The sequence below is a fragment of the Mustela nivalis genome, assembly GCF_964662115.1.
Source record: "Mustela nivalis genome assembly, chromosome: 18".
NCBI lineage: Eukaryota > Metazoa > Chordata > Mammalia > Carnivora > Mustelidae > Mustela > Mustela nivalis.
In genome coordinates this window covers 16535975-16563740 of record NC_139037.1, presented here as the reverse complement: position 1 = coordinate 16563740, position 27766 = coordinate 16535975, and the positions used below count along the sequence as shown (strand labels likewise).

The 27766-nt window shown below is 44.9% G+C and overlaps 2 protein-coding genes across 3 annotated transcripts in view; both read left to right on the top strand.

The window, feature by feature from the left end:
- Positions 1–22132, top strand: part of TANGO6 (transport and golgi organization 6 homolog) — a 165393-nt gene extending 143261 nt beyond the window's left edge. The window contains exon 13 of the mRNA XM_082712545.1: positions 21380–22132. Within this exon, the coding sequence (XP_082568671.1) occupies positions 21380–21556 (177 nt within the window). The 3' untranslated portion in view covers positions 21557–22132. The remainder of the gene's footprint in view (positions 1–21379) is intronic.
- The window catches only part of HAS3 (hyaluronan synthase 3), a 27384-nt gene continuing 21750 nt past the window's right edge, over positions 22133–27766 (top strand). Inside the window, exon 1 of one of the 2 annotated variants that reach the window (XM_082711723.1) lies at positions 22133–22243. In XM_082711723.1, the coding sequence (XP_082567849.1) occupies positions 22237–22243 (7 nt within the window). In that variant the 5' untranslated portion in view covers positions 22133–22236. Of the gene's footprint in view, positions 22244–26699; positions 26745–27766 lie in introns of those variants that run through there. The other variant, XM_082711727.1, reaches the window with a different exon arrangement.

The following is a 27766-nucleotide window of genomic DNA, read 5'->3' as shown; positions in this document are numbered from 1 at the left end:
TCACTCTTTTAAACTGTGCAGTCCAGGGGTGCCTGACTGGCTCAGTCAGAAGAGCAACTCTTAGTCTCGGGGTTGTGAGTTCGAGCCCCACATTGGGTATAGAGGTACTTAAAAATAAATAAGGGGCGCCTGGGTGGCTCAGTTCAGGTCATTATCTCAGGGTCCTGGGATCGAGCCCCACATCACTCTCTGTGCTCAGCGGGGAGTCTGCTTGTCCCTCTCCCCCTCCCCCTGCTTGTGTGTGTGGGCGTGCACTCTCTCTCTCAAATCTTTAAAAATAAATAAATAAATAAATAAATATTTTTTAGAAGTTTAAATTGTGCAATTCAGGGTTTTTAGTATATTTATAAAATTGCTCAAACACCACCACCACCTAATTCCAGGGCACTTTCATTACCCCCAAAAAGAAGCCCTGTAGTCATAAGCAGTCACTCCTACCATGCCCCCACCCCCATTCCCCAGCTCTGGCCACCACAAATCTACTTTCTACCTATGAATTTGCCTTTTCTAGACATTCCATATGAAAGAAATCACATACTATGTGACCTTTTTGTGTCTGGCTTTTTTCGCTTAGCATAATGTAGTCAAGATTCATCCGTATTATAGCCCTGTATCGGGATTGCGTAACTTTTTATGGATGAATAACAATCCGTTGTGTGAGTAAACTGTATTTGTTTATCCATTCATCAGTTGATGGACGTTTGGGTTATTTCCACTATTCGACTATTTTAAATAATGTTGCCATGAATATTTATGTACACGTTTTTGTGCAAATGTATTTTTTCATTCTCATGGATATATATCTAGGCGTGGAATTGCTGGGTCATACAGTGACTCTACATTTAACTTTCTAAGGAACTGCCAGACTGTTTTCCAGCTGTGTCATTTCTCATTCTCACAGGCTATATATGAGGGTTCCAGATGCCCCACATTCTCATTAATACTTGTTATTGTCTGTCATTTACTAGGATTACCGCCATCCTAGTGGGTGTGAAGTGGTGTAGTTTAAATTTGCATTTCCCTGATGGCTCAAGATGTTAAACATTATTTCACGAGCTTATTAGCCATTTGTATATCTTTGGAGAAATGTCTATTTCCAATCTTTGCCCATTTTTCAAATGGGTTACTCATCCTATTAACATATTTGTTTTTTAATTTTGATTTTTATATCCAAAAATGTTATTCACAGTTTTACAAAACTTAATTCAAAGATCCATAGCCCATCCTCCTTTCTTACCACCATTGTCACTTTCCATCAGCAACTATTTTCAACTTGATTATTTCTTTAAATACTTACTTCCATATTTCTGAGTGGCATGCTTACACTGCTATTTCTTGACTTTTCACCCCACTTACTGACTTCCTGCTAGATCTAATAGGTGAAAGTGAGACTCACTCAGTGATTATGTTCCTAAGGTGGAGAAGACTGGCCTGTGGTGAGACAGAACGGAGCAGCATAGTGGCTTAGACTTAAAGGGTTGACCCTAGAGCTAAAATGTCTGGGATTGAATCCCGGCATTATACCTCACTGGCAGTGAGACACTGCACAAGTTAGCTGACATCTGTGTACCTCAATTTCCTCATCTGCAAAATGGGAGAATAATAGTACCATTTTATGTAGTTGTTTTTAAAATTAAATGTCCTTAATGATGTAAAGTACTTAGAATCTATACATTCTTTTGATTAGTTATTATTTAGTGTGTATTATTATGTGTTATTATTTTTATGAACATGCTCCCCACGAACGTATTCTGCTTCCCCATTTTCCGTATATAATTACATTACAGTTTTTGCTGTATCAGCATTTAGTGTTTATGTTATCATGACTATAACTGTTACCCACAGCTGAGCCATATAATATACTGTGATTATATTTCCTTTCTTGTATGAATTTTGGCTTTCTCTGAAGTTAATAAATGTCTCAGGTTTACCTTTTTTTTTTTTTTTTACAATTTTATTTATTTATTTGACAGGCAGATCATAAGTAGGCAGAGAGGCAGGCAGAGAGAGAGGAGGAAGCAGGCTCCATGCTGAGCAGAGAGCCCAATGCAGGGCTCCATCCCAGGACCCTGGGATCTTGACCCAAGTCCAAGGCAGAGGCTTTAACCCACTGAGCCACCGAGGTGCCCCGCATTTGTTATTTTAATGTGAACCTATTATCAATTTATCCCCCTTGCTAACTTTTCATAAATCTCTTAAAAGGCTCAAGTATGTCGAGTACTCTAACAGTTTCATCTTCTGAGAGGCATATCTCCTACTACCCTTTCACTCACTTGCTCTTATCTGGACCAGTTACTTTCTAAGCTTACTGCAAGATTTAAGAATACAGCATTTAAAAGTTAATGATGCCGTGTGTGTGGGGGCGATACTTATGGACTGGTGAGCTTTATAGGAGGAGGATGATCTGGCCACGTCATTTCATCAGGAGACTTCCTTTCATTGGTAGACTCTAAGACTCTTTTGAAGTCTTTGCTTTGGAGCTGGTCAGAGTGGAATTGTCTTGTCTCCTCTCTAGAGGATACCAACTTAGCTGCCAGGATTCTGGAAGATGAGTGAAAGAAGGTGGATGGCAATCTCACCATTTAGTACGTAGACTTTCAAGACTTAATTGTTCTGTTTTCAACATGGTAGACTCATCCTTATTGGAACCCAATGTGCATGTCTCCAGAATCTCTCTGGTTGGATCCTCTGAAGGGTAAAACGCTAAGCTTCTGTTATGGTTAGGGAAGAACAGTCACCTGGGTACCATGTCACCTGATTATTACTCAAACTTCCAATCAGGTCTTCTGTTCACCTCCATTTTAAGAGATAATACTCATCAATTTTGGAACATTTTTGGGCTTGTATTAGGCTTGCTTCTGGATTTAGTGAACCAGTTTATCATCCAAACTAAAACACTTCTGAAAGTGAAAGAGAACACTTAATAATTATGGAAGTGCAGCAGATGTAAAACTTACTAACCTGGGCAAGTCAGGATGGTGACCCTAGAATTCATCCAACTGCTTTCTTGCATCTAAACTTTTATTACTATTGCCTTGTTAGTGCTTTTTGTTCTGAAACTTTAGTGCCATTTTGTATCCCTTTACTGTCACGTTTGTGGGGTTCCAGGAAAGGGCGATAGTGTACGCATGTGTTTAGTCCATCAGCTTTCAGATGGCAGCCTCCATTCTTTCTTCTTTATAGATGAAGAAAGTAGGTATGGAGGATATATGTAACTGTAGTGAGAACTCTTTGAGTTTTGAGCAACAGAAATCTAGCCTGAACTAGCTTAAGCAAAGAGAACTTGTTGGCCTACCAAATCCAAGGAAGGGTTGACAGTCATGTCGTGGGAAAAGCTGGGATGGAGCTGGTTATTCGTGACTCCTAGAATTGGGAATTGAAGTGCTCCATTTCTTGCCTCTGCTTCTTCTGTATTTCACCTCTGTTCTTTTGCACTAAAGCCCAGCTTTCCTCCTGTGGCAGCACTATGACCACGGACAGTGGCCCAGTGTTACTCTTATATCCAACGCTCAGAGTCCCTCCCTGGCCCCACATGCAAAAGTTGCAGGGAAGAAACTTAATGTTGCGGCGAAGATCAGATGCCCATCTCCACATCAATTTGGTTGGGCCAGGTGAGGTATGTGGAAATGCTGTTTTGTGTAAAACTGTGTTCAGCCTCCATGATACCTATCTATGAGGGAAGAGGTGGGGGTCAGTGCCTAGGAGGGGGGTTAGTCCCATAGATTTCCTCAATAGTAACTTAGCCAGATCCATTTGACAGTAGTGATGGATTTGAGAAATTGAGCTGAAAAGATTACAACTCAGTACCTTACTGCGACTGCTAAAATATCAATGTTCAACCTTTTCTAGTGATAATGTAAGTGACAGTTTGGAAGCCCTGACATTTAAGACTGCTCCCTCTCTGCCTCTTCTGCATAATCATTTACATAGATCTACATATGTTAGAACTTGGTTCATCTTCCTCTTCTGCATCAGACCTATACAGTTTTATTTTCTGTAGGTTAGCCTATTCCTTATCCTTCTTATCTGATCTAAAAAGACAAAGAATGAAGCATTATTATTCAAACTCAGAATTTTATAATGTTATTTATCTATTTTAAATTAATAATTATTATTTTAATTAACATATAATATATTATTTGTTTCAGGGATACAGGTGTGTGATTCATCAGTCTTACACAATTCACAGCACTCACCATAGCACATACCCCCCAGTGTCCATCACCTGGCCGGCCTCCCCATCCCTGGCACCCCCCTTCACTCCACCAACCTTTCGTTTGTTTCCTGAGATTAAGAGTCTCTTATGGTTTGTCTCCCTCTGTGGTTCCGTCTTGTTTCATTTTTTCCTCTTCCCCTATGATCCTCTGCCTTGTTTCTTAAGTTCTGTTTTTTAAGATACAGGTGAAATCATATGAGAATAGCTTTTCTCTGATTGGCTTATTTTGCTTAGCATAATATCCTTTAGTTTCATCCACGTCATTGCAAATGGCAAGAGGTCAATTTTTGAGGGATGCATAATATTCCATTGTGTGTGTATACATATGCGTGTGTGTGTGTAGATATATACCACATCTTCTTTATCCATTCATCTGTTGATGGACATCTGGGCTCTTTCTGTAGTTTGCCTATTGTGGACATTGCTGCTATAAACATTGGGGTGCACGTGCCCCTTCGGATCACTACATTTGTATCTTTAGGGTAAATACCCAGTAATGCGATTGCTGGGTCATAAGGTAGCTCTATTTTCAACTTTCTGAGGAACCTCCATACTGTTTTCCAGAGTGGCTGCACCAGTTTGCATTCCCACCAACAGTGTAGGAGGGTTCCCCTTTCTCCGCATCCTCACCAGCATCTGTCATTTCCTGACATTGATTTTAGACATTCTGACTGGTATAAGGTGGTATCTCACTGTGGTTTTGATTGTATTTCCCTCATGTCAAGTGATGTTGAGCACTTTTTCATGCGTCTCTTGACCATTTGGATGTCTTCTTTGCAAACTGTGTGTTCATGTCTTCTGTCCATTTCTTGACTGGATTATTCTTTGTGTGTAGAGAATTTTAGAATGTTAAAGGTTAAAAAGGCCTTAGAGATCATTTAACTTGTATTTCATAAAAATTTCCCTTGGCTTATTAACCTTTCGAGTTGTTCCTCTGACATAAGGTCTTCATGGTCAAATACGTTTGGAAGATGCTGCATACAACTATATATTTTCCTCTTGGCGATTAGGTACATGTTAACCTATTAAAGGGTCTGAGAAGGCCTTCAGCAAAGAAAACTAACAATTTCTTCAACTCATTTACCAAGGAACCCTTTCTTCATTATAAGCATGCCAAGTGGGCGCCTGGGTGGCTCATAGGGTTAAGCCTCTGCCTTTGGGGTGCCTGGGTGGCTCATGGGTTAAAGCCTCTGCCTTCGGCTCAGATCATGTTTCCAAGGTCCTGGGATGGAGCCCCCGCATCGGGCTCTCTGCTCAGCAGGGAGCCTGCTTCCCTTCCTTTCTCCGCCTACCTCTTTGCCTGCTTGTGATCTCTGTCAAATAAATAAATGGAATCTTAAAAAAAAAAAAAAAAAAGCCTCTGCCTTCAGCTCAGGTCATGATCCCGGGGTCCTGGGATCGAGCCCCGCATCGGGCTCTCTGCTCAGTAGGGAGCCTGCTTTTCCCCTCTCTCTCTGCCTACCTCTCTACTTGTGATTTCTGTTAAATAAATAAAATCTTTAAAAAAAAAAAGCATACCAAGTAATAATGTTCCATGGAAGATACCTTGGGAAATAATCCAACTGTCTCCTTTTATGAATGAGGAAAGAAAGTTCATGAAGAGACAAGTGGTTATAAGTTTCCAAAGCTAATGCCAGGAAGAACTAGCACTCATTTCCAGTTGTACCTGGTAGCTTAGCTTACATTGGCCAAGTGCTAATAAAAGGATAGCATCTCTTCCTCTTCCTTATACTTTATTCACTCATTCACCTGGAACAAGCTTTGTCATCTTCTCCAGGGTGCCGTAGGTGACATCATAAAGGAAGCACAAGTTAAGCACCACATTTGGGAATGTTTGCTGTCATCTCCCTTTCTGTATATCAGACCCAACACACTTTTATTTATAACAAATTATTATAACAGATATTTTGGTGTTTCCCTTTATTCTCCTGAAATGAAATTTTAGCTTCTTTTTTTTTTTAAGATTTTATTTATTTATTTGACAGAGAGAGATTACAAGTAGGCAGAGAGAGAGAGGAGGAAGCAGGCTCCCTGCTGAGCAGAGAGCCCAATGTGGGACTCGATCTCAGTACCCTGAGATCATGACCTGAGCCGAAAGCAGCGGCTTAACCCACTGAGCCACCCAGGCGTCCCAAATTTTAGCTTCTTAACCTACATATATATTTTAAAAATCAATATAATGTCCTAACTATAATATGAAGAAGGAATAAAAGGACATTTGTTTATACTAAAATAACATATATTTTAACACATCAATGTCTAGGCTAGCTCTAAGATACAATGAACTATTTGGTTGCTCTTATATGTAGATCCATAATGAATGTAACACCTACAAATACAAAAATCATACAGGTATCTTATGCTAACAGCTCAGAAGTACATTGTAGAACTTGATTTTCCAAAAGAGTAAACTAGGGGCACCTGGATGGCTCAGATGGTTAAGTATCTGTCTTTGGCTCAGGTTGTGATTTACAGGGTCCTGAGATCGAGCCCCACATTAGGCTCCCAGCTCAGCAGAGAATCTATTTCTCCCTCTCTCTCTGCCTCTCCCCCTGCTTCTGCTCTCTCTCTCTCTCTCTCTCTCTCTCAAATAAATAAAAATCTTCAAAAGAGTAAGCGACTCCAGGGGCTCCTGGGTGGCTCAGTGGGTTAAAGCCTCTGCCTTCGGCTCAGGTCATGATCTCAGGGTCCTGGAACTGAGTCCTGCATCGGGCTCTCTGCTCAGCGGGGAGCCTGCTTCCTCCTCTCTCTCTCTCTGCCTGCCTCTCTGCCTACTCGTGATCTCAGTCTGTCAAATAAATAAATAAAATCTTAAAAAAAAAAAAAAGTAAATGACTCTTGTGTAAAATTCTAAACAAATGAAAATACTATCTTCTCTTAGTTTATATGGTAGTTGCAATCCTGAAAAATTCAGTGTACACTGAAACTCTAAAAATACTTTGAGCATTTGCTATGTGATAGCACTTATATCTCAGTGCTTTCCATTAATTCACTTAATCTTCATATCCATTTAGGTATGATTAATATCCCTATTTTACGTGTGAAGAAGCTAAGCCAGAAAAGAGAAGTACCTTTTGTGGCAGCTAGTAGGTGGCAGAGCGGAGGTAGAGAAACCAGGCAGCATGGCTCTAGGACTCCATGTTTAGTGACTGTCATCTGAAGGACTTAGAGACCAAGTCACTCGGGCATTTTCTGCACAGATCATGGCTAACAGAAGTCTGCTTCAGATCCTGGAAATCTGATACTCTAAAGGAAAATGGGCCAGACTACCTCCTGACAGCTTGTTTACTGTCTGCCCTGGAGAAGGATGGAACCATGAGAGGAGAGGGTTTGGGGCTGGCCTTGGACCCAGGTGCCCTAACCTCCCAGGACCTGCCAGAATGAACTCTTCAGAGAGCAGAGACAGGAAATAGCCCTGGCTTCCTTTCACCCTACTTCATGTTCCACGATCTCTTGCCAAAAGTTCAGGCCAACCACCAACTACACCGTCCAGAAACTTCCCATAATGTACACAGAACTGAAAAAAGCAGGGAACAGACCAAACACCTTGAGGGCTGCTAGGCTGGGGAGTGAGATTCCTGGGACTTTCCTTCCGCCCTGCATCCTGATCAGAATTTATTCTTCCTCTGATAATCAGAGGGGCCTCTGGGTTGCAATTAGAAGTGGGTTGCCACTTGTCTTTGCTCTGCCCTCTGAAAGGGCAGAGTTCTAAGTGTACCCTCCTTGGGATGACATGAAATGACAGTTAGGATTGATGCCCTGGGGTCTCTTCCAGCTCCTTGCTCATCATCACCCCATGGTTTGTTTGCTCTTGGCAAATCTGCTCTGAATAAATTGCATGTTCTCTGGGGTTTAGCATTTAATAATAATACAACATTTATCAAGGGCTTATTGTATGCCAGGCAAAGCACCAGGTTTTCACATTCATGATCTCGTGGAATCCTCCTAACAGCCCTTTGAGATAAATATGCTTATTAACTCTATTTACAGGCAAGAAAATTGAGGTCCAGAATGTTTACATTTATGCACAGCCCGAACAGCCAGCCCGAGGTAGCAGTGGATGCAGATAGAGGCTGCCTCATTGCCAGTTTGGCTGTTGGGACGGAACTAATTAGAACCAGCCTGAGATGGTACTTGAGGAAGGGGCGAACTCTTACAGGTATATTGGGACAGACTCGTGTTCCTAGGAGTTATGTTTCCTTAACCATTGTACTTTCTTCACCTCTGTAATTCTCCAGGGTTGACAGGTACTCGGTCAGTCGGCACAGTAGAGGAACTACAGCTGGAGAGGTCTTCCGAAACGCACATCTGCTGAGGTCCAGTCCCCAGCGAACTTTTTTACCCTGGTCCATGAGCTAAAGAGCAGGTTCCTTCGCACGAAGCTCTTTATGTCTTGGATCCCCCCGACTTCTATCTCTTCCTCTTCCTTCCTTCTCAAATGCCCTGACAGCCTCGCGCCAACCCTAAACCCCCTGCATACTGTTGATTGCCTCCGTATCTTTATCCCTACTATTTCTTTTTTTTTTTTTAATTAAAGATTTTCTTTACTTACTTGAGAGAGAGAGAGCAGGCATGCACATGAGTCGGGGCGGGGGGGGACAGTGGGAGGAGAGCGGAGGGAGAGGGAGAAGCTGGCTCCCTGCTGAGCAGTCCCTACTATTTCTTATGCCTCGAATGCCTTCTTTTCCCCTCAGCTGTCCATCTGATAAGCTTTTATTCATCCTTTTGGACTCTATTTAAATTTTATACTCTGTGGAAAGCCTTTCCTGATTTCTTAGGTAAAATTAGTAATCACAGGGTGCCTGGGTCAGTTAAGCGGCCAGCCCTTGGTTTCGGCTCAGGTCATGATCTCACGGGTCGTGAGATGGAGCCCGGGCATGCCCTTCACTCAGCGAGGAGTCTGCTTAAGACTTTCTCTCCCTCTGTCCCATCCACCCCCTACCCCAAATCACACTTGTCTCTCTCTCTCTCTCTTTCTTAAAAAATTAAGTAAATCTTTAAATAATAATAATAATAATAATCCCTTCTTCAGGCTCTGCAGCACTCCACATATCAGCTCCGGGCTAGAGTAGATATCGTAATAATTTGTTCATGTCTCATGTCACCAGGGGATTGTGAGTCCCTGAACACGCTAGACACTAGTTTCTTTTAATTGTGGTAAAAGATACATAAGACAGAATTTACCATCTTAACCATTTTTAAGTATACAGTTCAGTAGCTTTAAATATATTCACACTCCAGCACTGCCACCCATCCTCGGAACTCTTTTCATCTTGCGAAACTGAAACTCTGCACCCATTAAACACGAGCTCTCCGTTTTCCTCTCCCTCGGCCCCTGGCAACCACCATCCTCTCTGTCTCTGTGAATTTGACTACTCATTCCATTCACATTTCTATTTCTCAAATCTCAGACGGTGCTTTGCACAAAGTAAGTGCTTAATGAATGTGTGTTGAGAGAGTGCAAGAAATCTTTTCTCCGAGAGGCAGGGAACACATCTCCTCATCCCTTTGTATCTGCCTTTGTGATAAATAGATTTCCTAGATCTTAACCTGAAAATTCTGGGATTTCCAAGCTCTTCCGGTGTTCATGTTTCCCAAGAGCAGAAGTTGTCCAAACAAGTTCGAGGGACTTCAAGGGAATTTTACCTCCCTTTATTTAGAAACGCCTAACGTTTTCATCGCAGTTGGTTGCAGACATGCTGTCCCCAGATCAGCGGGGAGGAGTCCTGAAGCAGAGTGACAGGATGAATGCTGATGTGCAGCCAGAACCTTCTGCATTTCAAAACTTGGCTTCTTCACACACACACACACATGCATGTGCACATACACACATACACACGCACCATAGATATACTATCTATGTACTATATATATAGCAGTGTATGTGTGTATCTGTCAAAATTCTAACATTTGTATTTCCCTTAATTCCTCCCGTCTGGGCAGAGGTTTCTGCCATAATTCTAGCCAAGCCAGCAACAGAGGCAGCTGCTTTATTTTAGCCTTTCATTTTCTTAACGCATGTTGATAGCTTACAACTTTCTCTTCCTTCAGAATCACACTTCGTATACACATGTTTAAGAACAAAGTTTTAAAATATTTTGGAGAAAATATGCAGTGCCAGTTTGTGGATCAAAAATGATTTTGATGGACGCCTGGCTGGCTCAGTCACTGGAACGTGCAACTCTTGATCTCAGAGTTGTGGGTTTGAGCTCCATATTGGGTATAGAGATGACTTAAAAATAAAATCTTTTTTTTTCTTTTTTTAAGATTTTTATTTATCAGAGAGAGCAAGCGCACAAGCAGGGGAAGAGGCAGGCAGAGGGAGAGGCAGAAGCAGGCTCCTGCCAAGCAAGGAGCCCAATATGGGACTCAATCCCAGGAATCTAGGATCATGACCTGAACCGAAGGCAGACTCTTCACTGACTGAGCCACCTAGGGCGTCCCTTAAAAATAAAATCTTAAAATGATTCTGACCGGATTCCCTTTCTGGAACATAAAAACCTGATTGTTGATAGTTAAGAAAATTCCAAGAAGTGTAATAGGTTATATCCAACTCACGTCACCCTTGTTCCTGGCACTTAGATTTTTCCCAGGCAATGTTGTTGCTTTCGAAACTGTGGCATAACTCTTAATCTCCTACCCAGTGTTTTTTTCCTAACCTCCCACACTCCTGCATCCTGGCTGCTTATTAGAGTGGAGAGCATAAAAATCATAAAAACAAATTAAAACTTTTTTTGAAAGTCCTGAGTCCCAGCCCCTCTGATTCTGATTCTTAGGTGTGAGGCGGGGGCCCAGCCATGTTAAACATTCTCCAGGGGACGGTACTGTGCAGCAAGGGTGGAGAATCTCTACACTAGAATGATGGTGTTGTGCGGAGGCAAAGTCTGGGCTTTGTAGCCATGCTTCGATGTGGATGGCAGGGGTTCCTTTTTCTGGTCTAGTCCACCCCATATACATTATTAGTACATAAAGCAAAACCCACCAGTGCCTCTGTGTGTCTCCGACTGGTTTTCTCTGGCCTTTGGTCTAGTTCTCTAACCTTTTCTTCCTGACACATCTTGCACAGAACCTAGAATTCCCTTGAGCAGACGCCCTCAAGAGAGTGGTCTGTCCTTCCCCTCTGGGCGACTCAAGCTGGTCCTGAAGCTGGGTGACCTGGCTGAACCTGCAGTGGTGCAGGATGCCTTAAAGCAAACTGGTGCCCCAAAGAAAAGCCAAACCTCACTGCCAGCCAGGAGCCCAGTTACAGCTCAGCCCCCTCCCTGCCCGGGCTCCGTCCAGATAAACAATGTTGATGGTGTGGGGAAAAGGTCATATTTTCTCCACAGCCGCCTCTTGCATATTGGTTTTGCTAGTAACTGCACAAGTTTAAAAGCAGAGTTTGCAGAGTGAGACTTCACAGACGGTTTGAATTCTAGCTGTGTCCTTGAGCAAATCGCTGAACCCCCCCCCTAAAGCCCCTTTCCCTAATTTGTTTGTTTGATTTTTTGTTTAAGTAGGCTCCACATTGGAGCCCAGTGCGGGGCTTGAGCTCAAGACTCGGAGATCAAGACCCGAGCTGAGATCAGGAGTCGGATGTCCAACCGACTGAGCCACCAGGCGCCCCTCCTCTCCCCTAACTCATAAACTGGGCCTAATAACATCTACCTCAGAGGATTAAATGAGATAATGTATGTGAAAGGCTTAGCACAGTGACTGGAATGTAGTAAACACTCAGTGACCATAGTGAGTCTTCTGCAGGCCCGGTCTGATCCCACGCGGGAGGCGTTAGGCGCCGGGAGGGGACAGGCCAAGGGTTCCCTCAGCAGGGTGCCTGCACAGAGAGCCTCCAGGGCCAGGAAAGCAGAGCCCTTTACCCACACGAGGTCACAGAGTACAGTTTGAAAGCTGGGATCCTAATCACCTTTTATGGACAAAGCTCCCAATCTTCTTTCCCACAAGCGATGGCCCGCTGCCTTTGCACACACTCCGGCCATTTTTCCTGCCGTCTTTGTTCTATTTCCGTGCCTGTGGGGGTGAAGGAAGGCTGCTGCCTTCCTCAGGTTGCTATTTAAAGACGTTCTGAAAGACGCTGCGGCGGTTGCTCCTCGCGCGCCATCAGTGGGGCTCCCGGCCCTGCAGCTGCGAGCCAGGGGCAGCCGCTGTGGGCGCTCAGCTCTGGCCCATCGAACCCTTGCACGGCATGCTGCGGCTTCAGCGAGCCTAGGAGCGTCCAGTTGTGTAGCTAAGTCCAGCCACCTGCTTTCTGTTTAGGACTCCTGAGCTGTCACCCCTCCCAGGGGTTAACCGCGCTGGCCGGCTTGGTCTTTGTCCCTCAGCTGCCAACCTGTGTTTGTACCTGTAGCATTTTTGGCACTTGACCGGTTACAGTTTTTCTTCTTGTTCTTCACTGAAAATCATGCTGGTACTCCCTGCATCTCCATCCCACACCTTCTCCAGTTTGCTCTCGAGAGACCCTCCCCATTTAAGAGCCAGACATGATCCAGAAAGGGTAAAAATGCCATTTATCTCTAGCTCTGGCAGAAAAAATACCTTGGAAATAAAAGGGTTTTGAAAAGCTCAGTAACCTCCAGTTAATAATAATTCTACCCTGAACTTCAGCATGTTTGAGATTCTCTGTCAGGCATGGATAGAAATCTCTTAGTCTTTAGTAATCCTGTCTTTCTTTGCCAACCTTCCCCTCGCTTTCAGTGAGGCGTCTCAAAAGCCCAGACTTTCTGTTTGAATCAGCCCTAATTTCTTTGTCACACACCCATCAAAGTGAAGGTTTGGGTTTTATCAGTAAAGCACGTATCCCTCTTCAGGCCAGAGCTCCCCGGATGAGGTCCAAATTGTCTACCTCCATGATGCTTCTCCCATGTATTTTTTTCCTGCCCATGATCTCAGAGAGGTTGCTCACATCCTAGACCTCGGAGCCTGGCTCCTGTCTGCTTGCTCCGCAGAGTTCTTTCCGGTGCCCCCAGCTCTATGGAATCGCATGCTCAGTGTTCCCAGACGTCCGGGACCACTGCTGGCCCTGACTTCTGCACTCAGACTGCGTTAAATCTCTTTACCTCGTCTTACACCTTTTCTTCTAATTCCTTTCCACTTATTCATCTTCCTGACACCTTTCCATGGGACTCTACTCTCTTTCATTTTCAGAGGCGTACCTTTCCTCTCGTCTTCTTGGCCCCGTGGTGGTAACCCCAATTATTTCAATGTTGGAATAATAATACCAACAATACTTTGAATTATACATCCCTTGGCTTATCATAGCCGAGTACACCCTCACACGCGTTACCTCTTTTGATCCCACAGTCAGCTTGTAAGGTAGGCAGTGTGCTTTCTGCTTCCCACTTTGACAAAGGGTAATATACCCCTTCAAGAGGCAGAATAGCGTAGTGGCTCCTAAAGAACATTGGCTCCAAGTGAGGCTGCCTGGGTCTGAATCCGGGCTCTGCCCTTTACTACCTGTGCGACCGGGGCAGCTAGAAATAATGATGGTACCTCTCTCGTTGTGGTGTTGTGAGGAGTGAGTGAGCGCCTAGAGAATATGCCTAGAACCATACCTGGCACGTAACAGCTTTTATGTAAGATTTAGCTATCGTTATTACACATTCATTCATTTACTTGTCCAAAATTTACTACACAGCAGAGCTGCTCCACGCCGGGCTCTGTCCTCGGCCTCATGAGAGAAGAGTAGCAATGACACAGAGATTACAGTACTTATGGGGAGACCGACAACCCCCCACTTATTTAGCACTCACCACATGCCAGTCTCTGTGCTTGGATCTTTATAGACATTAACTCTCATTCTTTACAACATCCTTAAAAGGCGGCAGTGTTAAAAAAAAAAAAAAAAAAGGCGGCAGTGTTACTCCATTTTACAGTTGAGATCACTGAGGTTCTGAGAGCTGAGGTCGTTTGCTCCAGATTCCCCCGCTAGTGATTGCGAGCGAGCACCATGATTCGCCTCGCCCAGTTCGCCTGCCTCCGGGCCATTAGGTTCAGCTCTGCTCCTCAGTCTCCCTGCTCTGGAGGTGAGCTCCTCAAGGACGGGCCAAGGTCCTTGCTACCCAGAGTGTCCAGCAAAGCCTCCTGCACACGCTTTGGGAAAAGGTGGCTGAGTTGTGCTCTGTTGATGATCCTTGGCTCTCTGTACTTGAGTCCCATCTGTCCACTCTCACGACCCTTAGCCACCAAGTCAGTCACTGGTCTTAACACGGAGGGACAGTGGTCAAAATGAGGACACTTAGTAGTTGGCCTGTGACTTCCTGACAGATTCCTGCTACACCAGATCTTTTATTCTAGCATGTTATGAACAGAACTAGTCGGATTCTGGGGTGTCCTCCTCTTCTGGACGCCAGTCTAGAGAATCTTTTTGCCAGGCCGTTTCCCACCACTAACTCCAGTCTCCGCCCCCCCCCCCCCATTCTCCTGTCTGCCCCTCCCTTTTATTTCAGTGTCTAACTTCCCTGTTTCTGTCCTCGTGCCCAATATTTATTAGCCACAAAGGAGCCACGAGAGGTGAGGGATGGGATTGGGCGGAACTGAGCTCTCTTTCCTTCTGATCTTTTCTTTTTTTTGCCTCACATGTTGGGTCTGTGGGAAGATGAAGCTCTCAGTACAGTTATTGTATGCTAGCGTTTAACTATTGTATCCTTTTGTATTTAGCGACCCATTTTCCCCTTCAATATTAAGAAATTATAGATGGAAAATCCTCTGCTAGAGAGCATCTTTGCAGAGCTTGTATTTCTGTAAATGTCTTACTTGGGACCATTTGTGTTGTGTCTTATCGATCCCACATGATAACAGAAGACTAGCAGTTTCATCCACCTAAGTTCTCTTTGTAAAAGTGGTTCTGCAACACACACACACACACACACACACACCCTCTCCTATCCTCCCCCTTCCTCTCCAGGCATCAGTTCTTTTCCAGAGACTTTTCAAACTAAGCATCTCAGTACTTGCTTAAGATATCCTGGCCTAAGAACTTCTCGGATGGTGGAAATGTTTCTTTGAACCATCAGCTACAAAAAGCTAAGCCAGATCTCCTCTGGATGAAATGCACCCACCCCCACTCACACCTGTACCCCCTCTGCGTTTCCTGGGAGTCCTTGGGCCTCGATGTGGAGGGCGGGGGGTGGGGGGGAGGATGAAGAGCAGGTGTGTTGAATTCTTAATGAAAGGTTTCCTCCATGGGATTGCCTATATCCTGCCCACCACAGTGGCTCCTGTGAGTAGCTTTACCTTTGAACTCTCCTTGTATTCAACCCCTGATCCGTGGGATTTGGTGACAATCCCCGGCTGGCAGGAAGCTTTGATCCTTGGGGAGTCCAGAGGAAGTCCTTGTCATGTGTGGGATCCCCAGTGTTACAAGGATTGGGAAGAAGCCTTTCCAGGATGGGTTGCTAAAATAGACCCATTAATTAAGAAGGAGCCTTTGCCTAACAGTTACCCAAAAAAGGAGATCCGGTAACTGATAACAAGGAGCTCAGCGCTCCTCAAGTATGAAGTGGTGTTTGCACAAGCATTATTGTTATTTTAAGGACACGGCAGTGCCAAGGGGAAAATTCCTGCCCACACTAGGAAGGAGCCGTGTACCTTAGCAGAATAGAATGCCTTAGAACCTCCCTCTTTAACAAGTAAAAGCTAACCTTATTTTGAATGTTAGGAGGCTCTGGCAAAAATTCTCAAAGATATTTCTGAGTAGGAGATAGATTTCTCTAGAAGAAGAAGAAAAAAGATGACCTTGTAATAAACAGTGGGAACTCTAGAATTTCTCTGTAAGAGACACTTTGGACTGAACGCCATTGGACCGGATGTCAGGAGACTTGTCTTTTAGCCCCATAATAAGCAAGCCAGGTTTGCTTCGAATTTGCATTTATTTGAGGTGGCTTAAGGTTGCAGGGACTTGCTAGAGTTTCCCCAAACCGCTCCATGGTGCCAGCCACCCTTTGGCTACAAATAAAAGACTGAAATCCCTTTCACAGGGTGGGGAACGCTCTCCCTCCACCCACCTCCACAGGCAGAAATCACTTCCTTTGCTTCCACGGAAGTGTGGAGCTTATCGTTAGAGAGATCATAGTGTCCGGGGTGTGTGTGTGTGTGTGTCTCTCTCTTTCTCTCTCTCTCCTCTCTCTTCCTCCCTCTCCCTGCTAGGCCGTAGCTGCCAGAGGGTAGGGTTCGTGCATTATTCATCCTTTTATCACCAGCACACTGCCTGGGCACGAAGTAGGCCCTTAATAATGATTATTGGATGAGTGAGTCATCATGAGGCAGTAGCTCTAGGAGTCATCGTCTTTCGGGAATCATCTCTTCTATTCACACTGCCAGCCTTGAGGAAAGAGAGGTTACCAAAGGGCAGTGAGGATAGCATCCCCCTACTCCCCCCACAAGTTTTTTTCCTTTCTTTCACCATTTCTCTCTCCCTCAACTTGTCATTTTTGTATTACTTGCTGTTAATGTTCTAAGTAGAGATTTTTTTTTTTTAAAGCTTTTATTTAATAGACAGAGAAAGAGAGAACACAGCAGGGAGAGCAGCAGATGGTGGAAATGCTCCCCACTGAGCAGGGAGCCCAGTGCAGGACTCAGTCCCAGGACCCTGAGATCAAGACCTGAGCTGAAAGCAGATACTTGACCAACTGAGCCACCCAGGTGCCCGAAGTAGAGAAAATTTTAGATGTGAAATTATTAGCACAAATTATATACTTCATCTTTATATTGTGCAGTGCCAGTTTTAAATACAAATATAAGATCATTGAACTTGGGGTGCCTGGGTGGCTCAGTGGGTTGAAGCCTCTGCCTTCAGCTCAGGTCATGATCCCAGGGTCCTGGGATCAAGCCCCACATCAGGCTGTCTGCTCAGCAGGGAGCCTGCTTCCTCCTCTCTCTCTGCCTGCCTCTCTGCCTATTTGTGATCTCTCTCTCCCTCTCTGTCAAATAAATAAATAAATAAATAAATAAATAAATCTTTAAGGTGGGGGGAAAAAAAGATGTTCTTAGAATTTTTAGTTTTCATTGAGTGAGAAACTGGCCAGGAGTAGCATGAGTTCCTGTCATTTCTGCTCACCATCTCCAGTCCACTTCCTGTTCCTAAAATGTGACACGTTTCCTATGACCTTTCTTTATACTCTCTCTGTGCTGTTAGGACACTTACTGTATTTTGTTCTGTAATCTTTATTTCTGTGTATGACTTACCTTCCCTACCAGACAGTAAGCCTTTAAGATCAGGCTATTTATCTCTTCTACTTATCAAATGGTGTTCTGGAAAACCTTTGCCTAGGGGTGCCTGGGTGGCTCAGTTGTTAAGCGTCCGTCTTTTGGCTCAGGTCATGATCTCATGGTCCTGGGACCGAGCCCTGCATCCGGCTCCGTGGCCAGCGGAAAGCCAGCCTCTCCCTCTCCCACTCCTCCTGCTTGTGTTCCTCTCTCTGGGTGTCTCTCTCTGTCAAATAAATAAAGAAAATCTTTAAAAACAAGACAAAGCAAAAACCTTTGCCTAGTAGTTAATTCAGTGAAGTAAAAAGCTTTATTTATTTTTTAGTAGGTAAATATTTTCATAAAATACAATATTAAAAAGGGACAAGGGCATATAATTCCCCCCATTTCCCTCTCCAGTTACCTTCGCTGGAGGCAGCCAGTTTTGTTTATTTGTTTGTTTTAAGATTTTATTTATTTATTTGACAAGGAGACAGTATAAGCAGGCCGAGGCCGAGGGAGAAGCAGACTCCACTGAGCAAAGAGCCTGATGTTGGGCTCAGTCCTTGGACCCTGGGATCACGACCTGAACTGAAGGCAGACGCTTAACCTGAGCCACCCAGGCGCCCCAAGCAGCCAGTTTCGTAATATATATTTTTCTTCAGAGACAGTCCATGTTGATTGTACATGGGCTATTATATATATATATATTTTTTACATGGATTTCACAAAAGTGAAAAAAAATCATTGAATGTCTACATTTTCCTATTTCTTTTTTTCTGGTCTTCCTCCTTTTTGGAAATTATACATTGGCATAGACTTCAGGGTATGGCCATTGCTTGAAGTTCCAAAGTACAGAGAGGAGTCCCTGGCTGGCTCAGTCAGTAGAAGAGCATGTGAGTCTTGCTCTCAGGGTCATCAGTTCAAGCCCCACGTCGGGCATGGAACCTACTTTAAAAAAATAAGATAAAATAAATGAAACAATCCTAAAATAACTAAATAAAACAAAGTGGTGAGAGGAAAAGTTTTAGAGACCTTTTGGACCAATTATTGTCAGAGATGCTTGCATATAGTGACATAAATCCAACTTGGTTCATGTTAGGTGGCGTTGTTAATAAATAGAAGCAATACAGCATAGCATAGTAGTTAAGATTATAGATCCTCTTCCAAGAAAAATACAAAATCCAGAAACCATAAAGGAAAAACTAATTAACTACATCAAAAATGCAGATTTGGGGGTGCCTGCGTGGCGCAGTGAGTTAAGCCTCTGCCTTCAGTTCAGGTCATGATCTCAGGGTCCTGGGATCAAGCCTGCTTTCCCCTCTCTCTCTGCCTGCCTCTCTGCCTACCTATGATCTCTCTCCCTCTGTCGAATAAATAAATAAATAAAATCTTTAAAAAAAAAAAGTAGGGGCCCCTGGGTGGCTCAGTGGCTTAACGCCTCTGCCTTCGGCTCAGGTCATGATCTCAGGGTCCTGGAATTGAGCCCCACATCAGGCTCTCTGCTCAGTGGGGAACCTGCTTCCCTCCCTCTCTCTGCCTACCTGCCTCTGCCTACTTGTGATTTCTGTCTGTCAAATAAATAAATGAAATCTAAAAAAATAAAAAAACTAAAAATGAAATTAAATTAAAATGTAGATTTCTCCACTGGAAAAAAATTTCACAAAGAAAAAATGCCAACTATGACAAATAATATTTTCAACTTAAATAATAGACCTTTTTTTATATACAAAGAGCTCTTACAAATCAGTAAGGTAAAGTTCAGTTACACATACCAGAATAAAATAGAGTTTATTATATGTAAATTTAAAACAGCATGATGGTATTTTTCATTTAGCGGATAAGCAAAGATAAACAATTAACAGTACACAGCACTGATGCGAATTTAGTGTGACGTGGAAATGTAAATTATTGCAACTCTCTGGCTACCTTTGTCACAATTTTATGTGTGGATCACCTTCTGACCCAAAGATTCCATTTCTAGATATTGGTCCTATAGATACACTTGTTCATGTCTGCAAAGACTTAGGTAACAGAGTGTTTATTGCAGCAATATTTGTAATATCAAAAATAAAAAAATGAGTTTCATTGGCAGAAAAATCAATTGTGTGACATTCGTCCTATGCAGCCATTTTTTCAAGATTTATTTATTTATTTATTTGACACAGAGAGAGAGAGAGATCACAAGTAGGCAGAGAGGCAGGCGGTGGGGCGGCGGGGGAGCAGACCCCCCAATGAACAGAGAGCCCGATATGGGGCTCGATCCCAGAACCCTGAGATCACGACCCGAGCCAAAGGCAGAGGCTTAACCCACTGAGCCACCCAGGCGCCTCTGCAGCCATTTTTTTTTTAAAGTATTTCTCTATGTGCCAGTTATACAAAAGATCTTCAAAATAGAATAAGTCAGCTGGGATGATGGCATATAATAACATAAAATACAGTATTGTGGTTTTAAAGGGGGGAAAGGCACATACATACATATGCTTAAAAATATCTAGAACATTTCTCAGTTATGTGAACTCACATGATACCCTCTGAGAAAGGAAACTAAGAGCCTGGAGTAGAAGAGAGACTTTGTTTTGGGGGGGGGGGTTTGTTTGGTTGGGTTTTTTTTAGATTTTATGTATTTGTTTGTTTGTTTGACAATGACACAGCGAGAGAGGGAACACAAGCAGGGAGAGTGTGAGAGGGAGAAGCAGGATTGAGCCACCCAGGTGCCTGAGAATTTTTTTTTGAGTAGGCTTCACTCCCAATGTAGAGTCCAACACAGGGCTAGAACAGGAGGCCCTGAGATGGAGACCTGAGCTAAGATCAAGAATCAGACTCTACACCAACCGATCCACCCAGGCACCCCTCCCCGAGACTTATTTTTTAACATGTACTTTTTTGTACTGTATTACCTTTTCAGTAAAAATAAACAAACAACACAGAGTCTGGATGTTTAAAATCTGGCTCCCCCGTTTTTTTAGCTGAGTAATTTGTGGTTGTTATGTAACCCTCTAATCTTCTATATTTTTATCTGTAAAATGGGGCTAATGTCTTTATATGACTCGCATAAAAGTTGGATAATATATGAAAAATACCTCCTACAGTACCTGATCCAAAAGTAGTAGCTTTTCAGGCAAAGAGCCCTAGACCAGAAGTAATTTCACAGGGAGCTGAAGACAAGTCACACGACACCCATGACCTGGTGGCTTCAGTCTCTAGTTTGGCTAGATGATCCCTAAGGCCCCTACCTCTGAGTTCACCTGTTTGTTTGAAAGCTGTTTCCTGTTAAAAGTTGTAACTCCAAAGCCAGGAGGATTTGGGAGGAAATTAGGAGCTCCTGGGAGTAGGTGCTTTGGCACCCTCCCAGTTCCATACCAGAGCCCAAGATGAGAGCACTGGATGGGAAAGATGGGTGTGGCTCTATGGCTCTATCTACACAGCCCTCCCTTGTTTCCTGTTGCAACGTTGCAACTGCAAAAAAAAAAAAAAAAAAAAAATTACAGTGACTTAAGGAAGGGCATGGAAATGGAACTGGGATGGAAAATTTTAAAACGGTGACAATGAAAGACATGCTTATTGAAGAGATAACCTTCTGGGTCTCATAAGATAGATGTCCACAGATGGGTGTCTGCAGAGAGCTTTGTGGGAGCCTGAGAGGAAGATGCTGGTTTGCTCTAGGGGTAACCCTATCTGGGCACCAAGACCTGTCTGTGATCCTGATTTTGGGAGGGAACGAACGGGCCTGGAATCTCTACTTTGGCCTGGGGATCAAAGGGAGTAGCAGCTCCCAAGACATATGTAGTGAGGTGTCAGGGGTCATGAGAAGCCCAAAAGGAAGCCTGTCTCAGTACAGCTACCCCTCCTTCCATGGAGGAGGCCATGTATAATCTTCAGGAAGACTGTGAGTTTCCTCTCAGAACTTCTCAGGCAAAAGTTAGGGTCGTTCTGAGAAATTCTGGCACAGTAGTCAGTCATGACCCTGTTTCTTTCATACAGGTGCTGAGGGATGTCCTCAAGGATCTCTACCACCTGCTGAAACACGTGGTGCGCTTGGAGCCTGATGATGTGGCCAAGCTCCATGCCCAGTTGGCCCTTGAAGAGCTGGATGAGATAATGAGAAATTTCCTCTTCCCACCACAGAAGCTGGAGAAAAAGATTGTGGTCCTGCCGTAGACCTAGCTCAAAGGACGTCAAGGAGGTAGAGGACCAAGCAGCCAGAGCAGTGCCCAGACGTTCCAGCAGGTGGCCCCACTGCCTCTTTGGTGCAGGCAATATGGCTGACCCTGGATGGCTTTATGTCTCTGGTCATTCGTGTCTTTAGGCAGACCTTCCTAAAGCAGCCATTTAGCTATTCTGCAACTGGCCTGAGGCATGTGTCCTTAGAAGACAAAACATTACAAATCTCATTTATTTATCGGCACGTTTTTCAGTGTCCTGTGGCATTTAGGGAAGAAAGTCTACTTGATGGAAGTGTATCTTTAACATGACTGGTAGAAGTTGACTAATTGGCCATTCTTGTCACTTGAACTGAAGAGGTTGATCACCCTCCTGAGTGGCACATGTGTCATATATCTTGTTATTCTTCTGTGGTGAGATTGTTCTTCCTTGCAATAATGAAGAGCAGCCAGAGCTGGTCATCCTTGGCTGCTCGAGAGGCAGATCAGAACACAAATGCATTTGGAGGCAGGGAGGGGAAGGAAACTGTTATCGAAACATGCAAAATGGAATAAAAAATTTTTTGGCTAGAGAGAACAGGTCTGAATCTGGTCTTCCGCTATTGAGATGGAAAGCTAATGCACTGAGGAGAATTTGAACTCCAGAAAAGAGCATCAAGCTGGTTGAATCTTCCAGAGATGAAGGGTAAGCCCTTTGTTTGTCCCCCTGAGCTATTTTCTTCACTCCCTCTGCTACTGTTTTCACTCAGTTGCCCTGATTATAGGACAAAAGAGCCACAAACATCTCAGATGAGAGAGTTTATATTTTGCATTTGGTCCTCTGCTTCTTGAGGGAGGTTGATTAAATGTGTACCGGAAAGTGGATAGCGTATTGGTGACGTGGTGCCATGTTTATTGAAATCATGTCAGATGTAGCACTGTGTGGACTCCTCTTTACTCACTTATATATTGTGGCCACTAAATTTGATTGTAGCTAAAAGAGGAGACAAAGTGGTACCTTGGTGGCTCTGTCGGTTAAGTGCGTGACTTCGACTCAGGTCATGATCTCAGAGTCCTGGGATCGAGCCCCACATTGGGCTCCCTGCTCAGTAAGGAGTCTGCTTATCCCTCTGCCCCTCTCCCTGCTTGCATTCTCCCCCTGCCCCCTTGCCCAAATAAATAAAATTTTTTAAAAAGAGAAAGAGAGAGAGAAGACAAAAAGGAGAAACAGGCTGACTGCTTCAGACAAGCCCTCCCTGATGTCAGCACCTTGACAAGGTTAACCCGGAGCTTCTCGACCAGTCCTCAGCTTTGCAGAGCTAGGTACACAATTTTTTCTCCATTCCCTGGGGTAACCAGGCCTAGGGCAACCAAAACACAACTTCCCATATCTCACAGGTGACTGAAGGAGCTGTGTACGAGCATGCCCATATGCCAGTTAACAACAGGCTCTTTCTGTCTGGCCAGATTACAGAGGAGGTTCTTAGCTTAGAACCTTTGTGATAGGCATTCCTTTCAATTAAGTGGTCTTCGGGGGCGCCTGGCTGGTTTGGTCGGAAGAGCATGCGATTCTTGATCTCAGGGTGGTGAGTTCAAGGCCCATGGTGGGTATGGGGCTTACTTAAAATAAATATACTTCAAATAAATAAGTAAAGTGGCCTTCTTACAGATACAGATCATAAGCTCGTTTAGTAAACAAAGAATTAGAACAAAGGTGATTACATGTTTTTGAGAAATAGTATCATTCAGCTAGGGGAGCTGGATTTGTTTCCATTCTCCAAATCAGGATGTAGAAAATCAGGATTGGGGTTTTTAGATCAGAGAAAAATCTCCGTTGGACCAGCTGGATATACCCTGAAAATTCTTGTTTCTTGGCGTGCCTTTCACCAGACTCCACACAATGTACTTTAGATCATTAGATTGGATACGTTAGGTGATTAGATTAACTTGGTTTGCATTAAGTGCATTCCAGTTCTGAAGATAGATCCTAACTGATCACCTTGATTAGACTGAGAAACTCTGTAGTCTCACAACCTGTTCTCCTAGGGAGGGCCTCGGGAAGCGTGCTAGTCCCTGTATCGCCATTTATAAATTGCCTCTTAATTTGAGTTATTTGGCAAATGGCTAAAAGCATCTGTTCTTTATTGATTTTCATGGATTCCATTTCAAAGAATAACCTTTTCTGACCTTGTTACCAAACTCAGGGGAAAGACACCATAATGTAACCCTCCTAAACATGACCAAAATATTAAAAAGTTTCCAAGCTTATATTTACAAATTTAGTGCGTGTGTGTGTGCGTGTGTGTGTGCGTGTGTGTGTGTGTGTAGAGTATTTATATGTATAAATTACCATCCTTGGGAAGGAGCATGAGAATTAAGAACTTCAGGATAGGGACACCTGGCTGGTTCAGTCAGAGAAGCATGTGACTCTTGATCATGAGTTCGAGCCTCACGTTGGCTAGAGATTACTAAAAAAATAAGCAAACTTAAAAAAAAAAAAAAAAGAACTTAGGGCTAATAAAAACATAAAACTAAAAAAAGGAAAGAAAGAAGGAAAGAGGCAAAGAAATCCATGGCCCGTGGAGGAGCAGAATGATGCCCCCCTCCACAGGGCCCATGAGGTGTGTCTGGTTCTCTGGAACACGTAACAGCAGTGTCCCCCAGCTTGCTCCCGTCTCTTCCCTCCTTCAAGGCCACCCACCTTCTCTCTGCTGCCCTTGCAGTCCTACTGAACTTGCCTCGGCCTCTCCCCTCTGGTCCCTTCCACTGCCCAGCCGTCCGCCATACAGACTCCCTCGGGCCATCCGTGTGGTCTTTTACTTGGCCCCGTCCCTCCTTTCCCTTCCCAGCTTCTTACTCCTGTTTCCAGGCCTGCTGTCCGTAGCCCCTTGGCCTACAGAGGATGGCTCCAAAGCAAGAGACAAGGCTGCAGCCAAGCCCCACGTCTACTTCCTGAGCTTCGACTGCTTGTTCAGGTGCCTTCCTGGAGAGTCTTCTGGAGGGTCTCCGTCTCTGCCGTGTGATTCCTCCTGTTTGGCAAGTGCCCTTCTACAAGCCCTCTGTTCCGTAATCAGAAATCTCCTGACCGTCACTGGGCTCCGTACCATCTCTCTGTACTTGCTGATACTCCTCTCCCCTCTTCACTTCGCTCCTTCATCCCTTCACCTTCCTAGTGGCTCTGCTCACCCATCTACGTAGAAGGGCCAAGGTGCCAGGGACTGGAGGATAGCAGAGCAAATCACAGCCACGGTGAGACCCATTTACTGAGCACCTACTGTGTGCCAGATGCCGTGCCAGGCACTGAGAACACTGGAGCGGGCAAAGCAGACTGAACTTGCCTCGGGGGAAGCTCCTGTTGTACAGGAGACAGATAATAAAGAAGATAAACAATACAGGAGACAGAATGTCAAGTGAGGGTAAATGCTGTAGAGAAAAATTAAGTCAGGAAGGTGGGTGCAGATTGTACGTTTCAATCAGTTACTTATTGTATTTTGTTTTTTTTAAAGATTTTATTTATTTATTTGATAGAGATTACAAGTAGGCAGAGAGGCAGGGGTGGGGTGGGGAGAGCAGGCTCCCTGCCGAGCAGAGAGCCCAATGATGCGGGGCTTTATCCCAGGACCCTGGGATCATGACCTGAGCCAAAGGCAGAGGCTTAACCCACTGAGCCACCCAGGCGCCTCTCGATCAGTTGTTTAGAGAGGGCCTCACTGGGAAGTTGGTATTTGCGTACAGATCCGAAGGAGGCGAGGGAGTGACCAGGAAGATGTTCTGGCGGAAGAACATTGCAGACAAAGCAAAGGACAAGTGCACAGGCTTGGAGCTGAAAGTATGTCCGGCAGGTTTGAGGACAGGCCGGAGGCCAGGCTGGCTCCAGGGCAGTGAGCTTGAGGGAAGGGGAATTGGTGGGGTTGGGTACGGGGCACTGGACCCGTGGAGCCTTGCAGACCGCTCTCAGCAAGGAGGCGGGGGCAGCCCCTTCAGCTTCTTTTTGTCAAGTGCTTAAGGCCACATGGCTGAAAGCTGTAATATGGAAAATGCCTCTAGCCCCAAGGGTTTTTTTCCTCCATCACAACGAAGTGGCAAGCCCCATCTCTTCACCACCCCCCTTCTCTGGAAAGCCAGTCTACCCCCTCCCCGCCCCCTTGGTCTGGGAGAGCCTCACCTGCCTGCTGCCCGGGTTGCTCAGCAGAGGCAGGGGTATGGCTGAGGCATCTGAAAGCGGTTCCGTTAGGAGGAACGAGTTGGGGGATGATTCATCTGACCTGTACTAAACCCAACTGGCTTCTGTAGTCTTTTTGCAGAGAATTGCAGCATCTCAGCCGGAATGTCGGTGGTAAGGGCGAGGGGGGGAGAGGAGAGCCGAGTTCCAGGCAGGCTGTGGAGCGGTAGCGGTAGCCGCCGGTGCCTGACGGCGGGCGCCTGGGCTGCTGTGTCCTCCAGCAAGTCCTGCAGACGTTCTGCAGTCACATGCCGCCGGCTGACTGCAGTGCGCGCCACCCCAGCTGGGAACGGAGGTGCTGCTGGGGGCTGGGAAGCTGTCTTCCTGGGCGCTGGCTGGGGCACTCCTCCCTGCTGGCGGGGCTCAGGGCTGCATGCTGGCAGGTGAGGAGGGGACCCAGACCCTCACCACCCGCCCTGGAGGGGGCCGTGCCGGCTGCTGCAGAGGGTCGTCCGCTGTTGTCCTTCTCTACGTAGGGTTCTTCCTCCGGACTCCGGAGCTCTGTGCGGCCAGGAGGGCTCAGGGACTGTCCTCCCTCCTGCGACCCTGTGCAGGCCCCGTGGGACACAGCATAAGGAAGAGCAGTTGCTCTGCGTTCCTTGTCATTTGGAAAGCCGTTTTGCATCCAAAACCTCCCCTGCTTCTCACAACAGCCTCTTGGAACAGGGAGGCCAGCTACTGTTACTCCCCTGTGGTGGGATTTGACCCCTGGTCTCCTGGGTCTTAGCCAGACTCTCAAACGTTTGTTAAATACTAGAGAGCCTCCTCCCCAACCTCCAGATGAGTATAGATGCAGTTTGGGAAGAAAACTCACGGTTCATATATCCAGGTGAGCCCGAGCATGTGTGTCCCATGAAGATAGAGTCTGATGTCCACCGACACATGCTGAGGGGTGCCAACCAAGACCCTGTGCTTGCCCTGGGCCGCCTCTGAGGATACCCGCCAGCAACTGAGACCTCAAGTACGGATACCTGGCTGTGTCCGGGTATGTGAGTGTGTTTTCCGATCACATATGTTATTATCAACTCTAACAAATGTAATGTTGATCATCATCATATATATATATGATGTTATAATGTTGATGTAATACATCAACTCTAACAAATGTAATACATGTAACAAAAAAAAAAAAGAAAAGAAAAGAAAAATGCGCCCAATTTCACCTCCACTCCAACCCCAGGATCACCGCTGGTGGTGTCGTCAGTGTCCCTTCAGATCTTTCTTGCCTCTCACGCTTCTCCAAAATGAATACAGGCCTGCATTACTGCTTTCAAAAGCCAAAATAGGATTGAACCATAAATAGTGTCCCACATATTTTTTTTCTTAGTTTTATGTCTTTACGAGACTCTGTCCTGTCACTACTCACAGCTCCCTGTCCTTTGTGATGGCACATGTCTCCTGCAGTGTAGATGAGCTACAGCGGGTGTAGACATTTGTTTCTTGATGGTCCATTGAGCTGTTTCTAATTTCCAGTGATTCTTCAGGAACTCTCAATGTACCTCTTTGCATACTGAAGCGTTTTTACAGGATAGGTCCTAAGAGGTCTAAATGTTGGATCGTGCTGCTTTGAACATTGCTAGTTTTTGTTTTTAAGATTTTTAAGTAATCTTCACAACCAGTGTGGGGCTCAAACTCACAACCCCAAGATCAGGCGTTGCATGCTGTACCTCCTGAGCCAGCCAGGTGCCTGGCTTTGGACATTTTTAAATGTTTGTACCACCATGTCCACCAGAAAGTGTGTGCTGATCTACATTCCCCTCTGCTCAGTCGGCATTGCTCTAATACCCATGAGATACCGGTTCACTCTCCACAGCAGAAGTGTGGAGACCATGCTCTAAACAATTTAAGGACTGGGCAAGCCACAGGGGCTGGAGTGTTCAGTATACCCAAACCACCGATGGCGGCACAATGACACACTTTGCAGGTATACTCACTAGCTTATTAGGACTCTCCTGGAAAGAAATCCTGAGCCTCTACAGGTCTTCTAAAAAGGATTCTTGCCAGGGT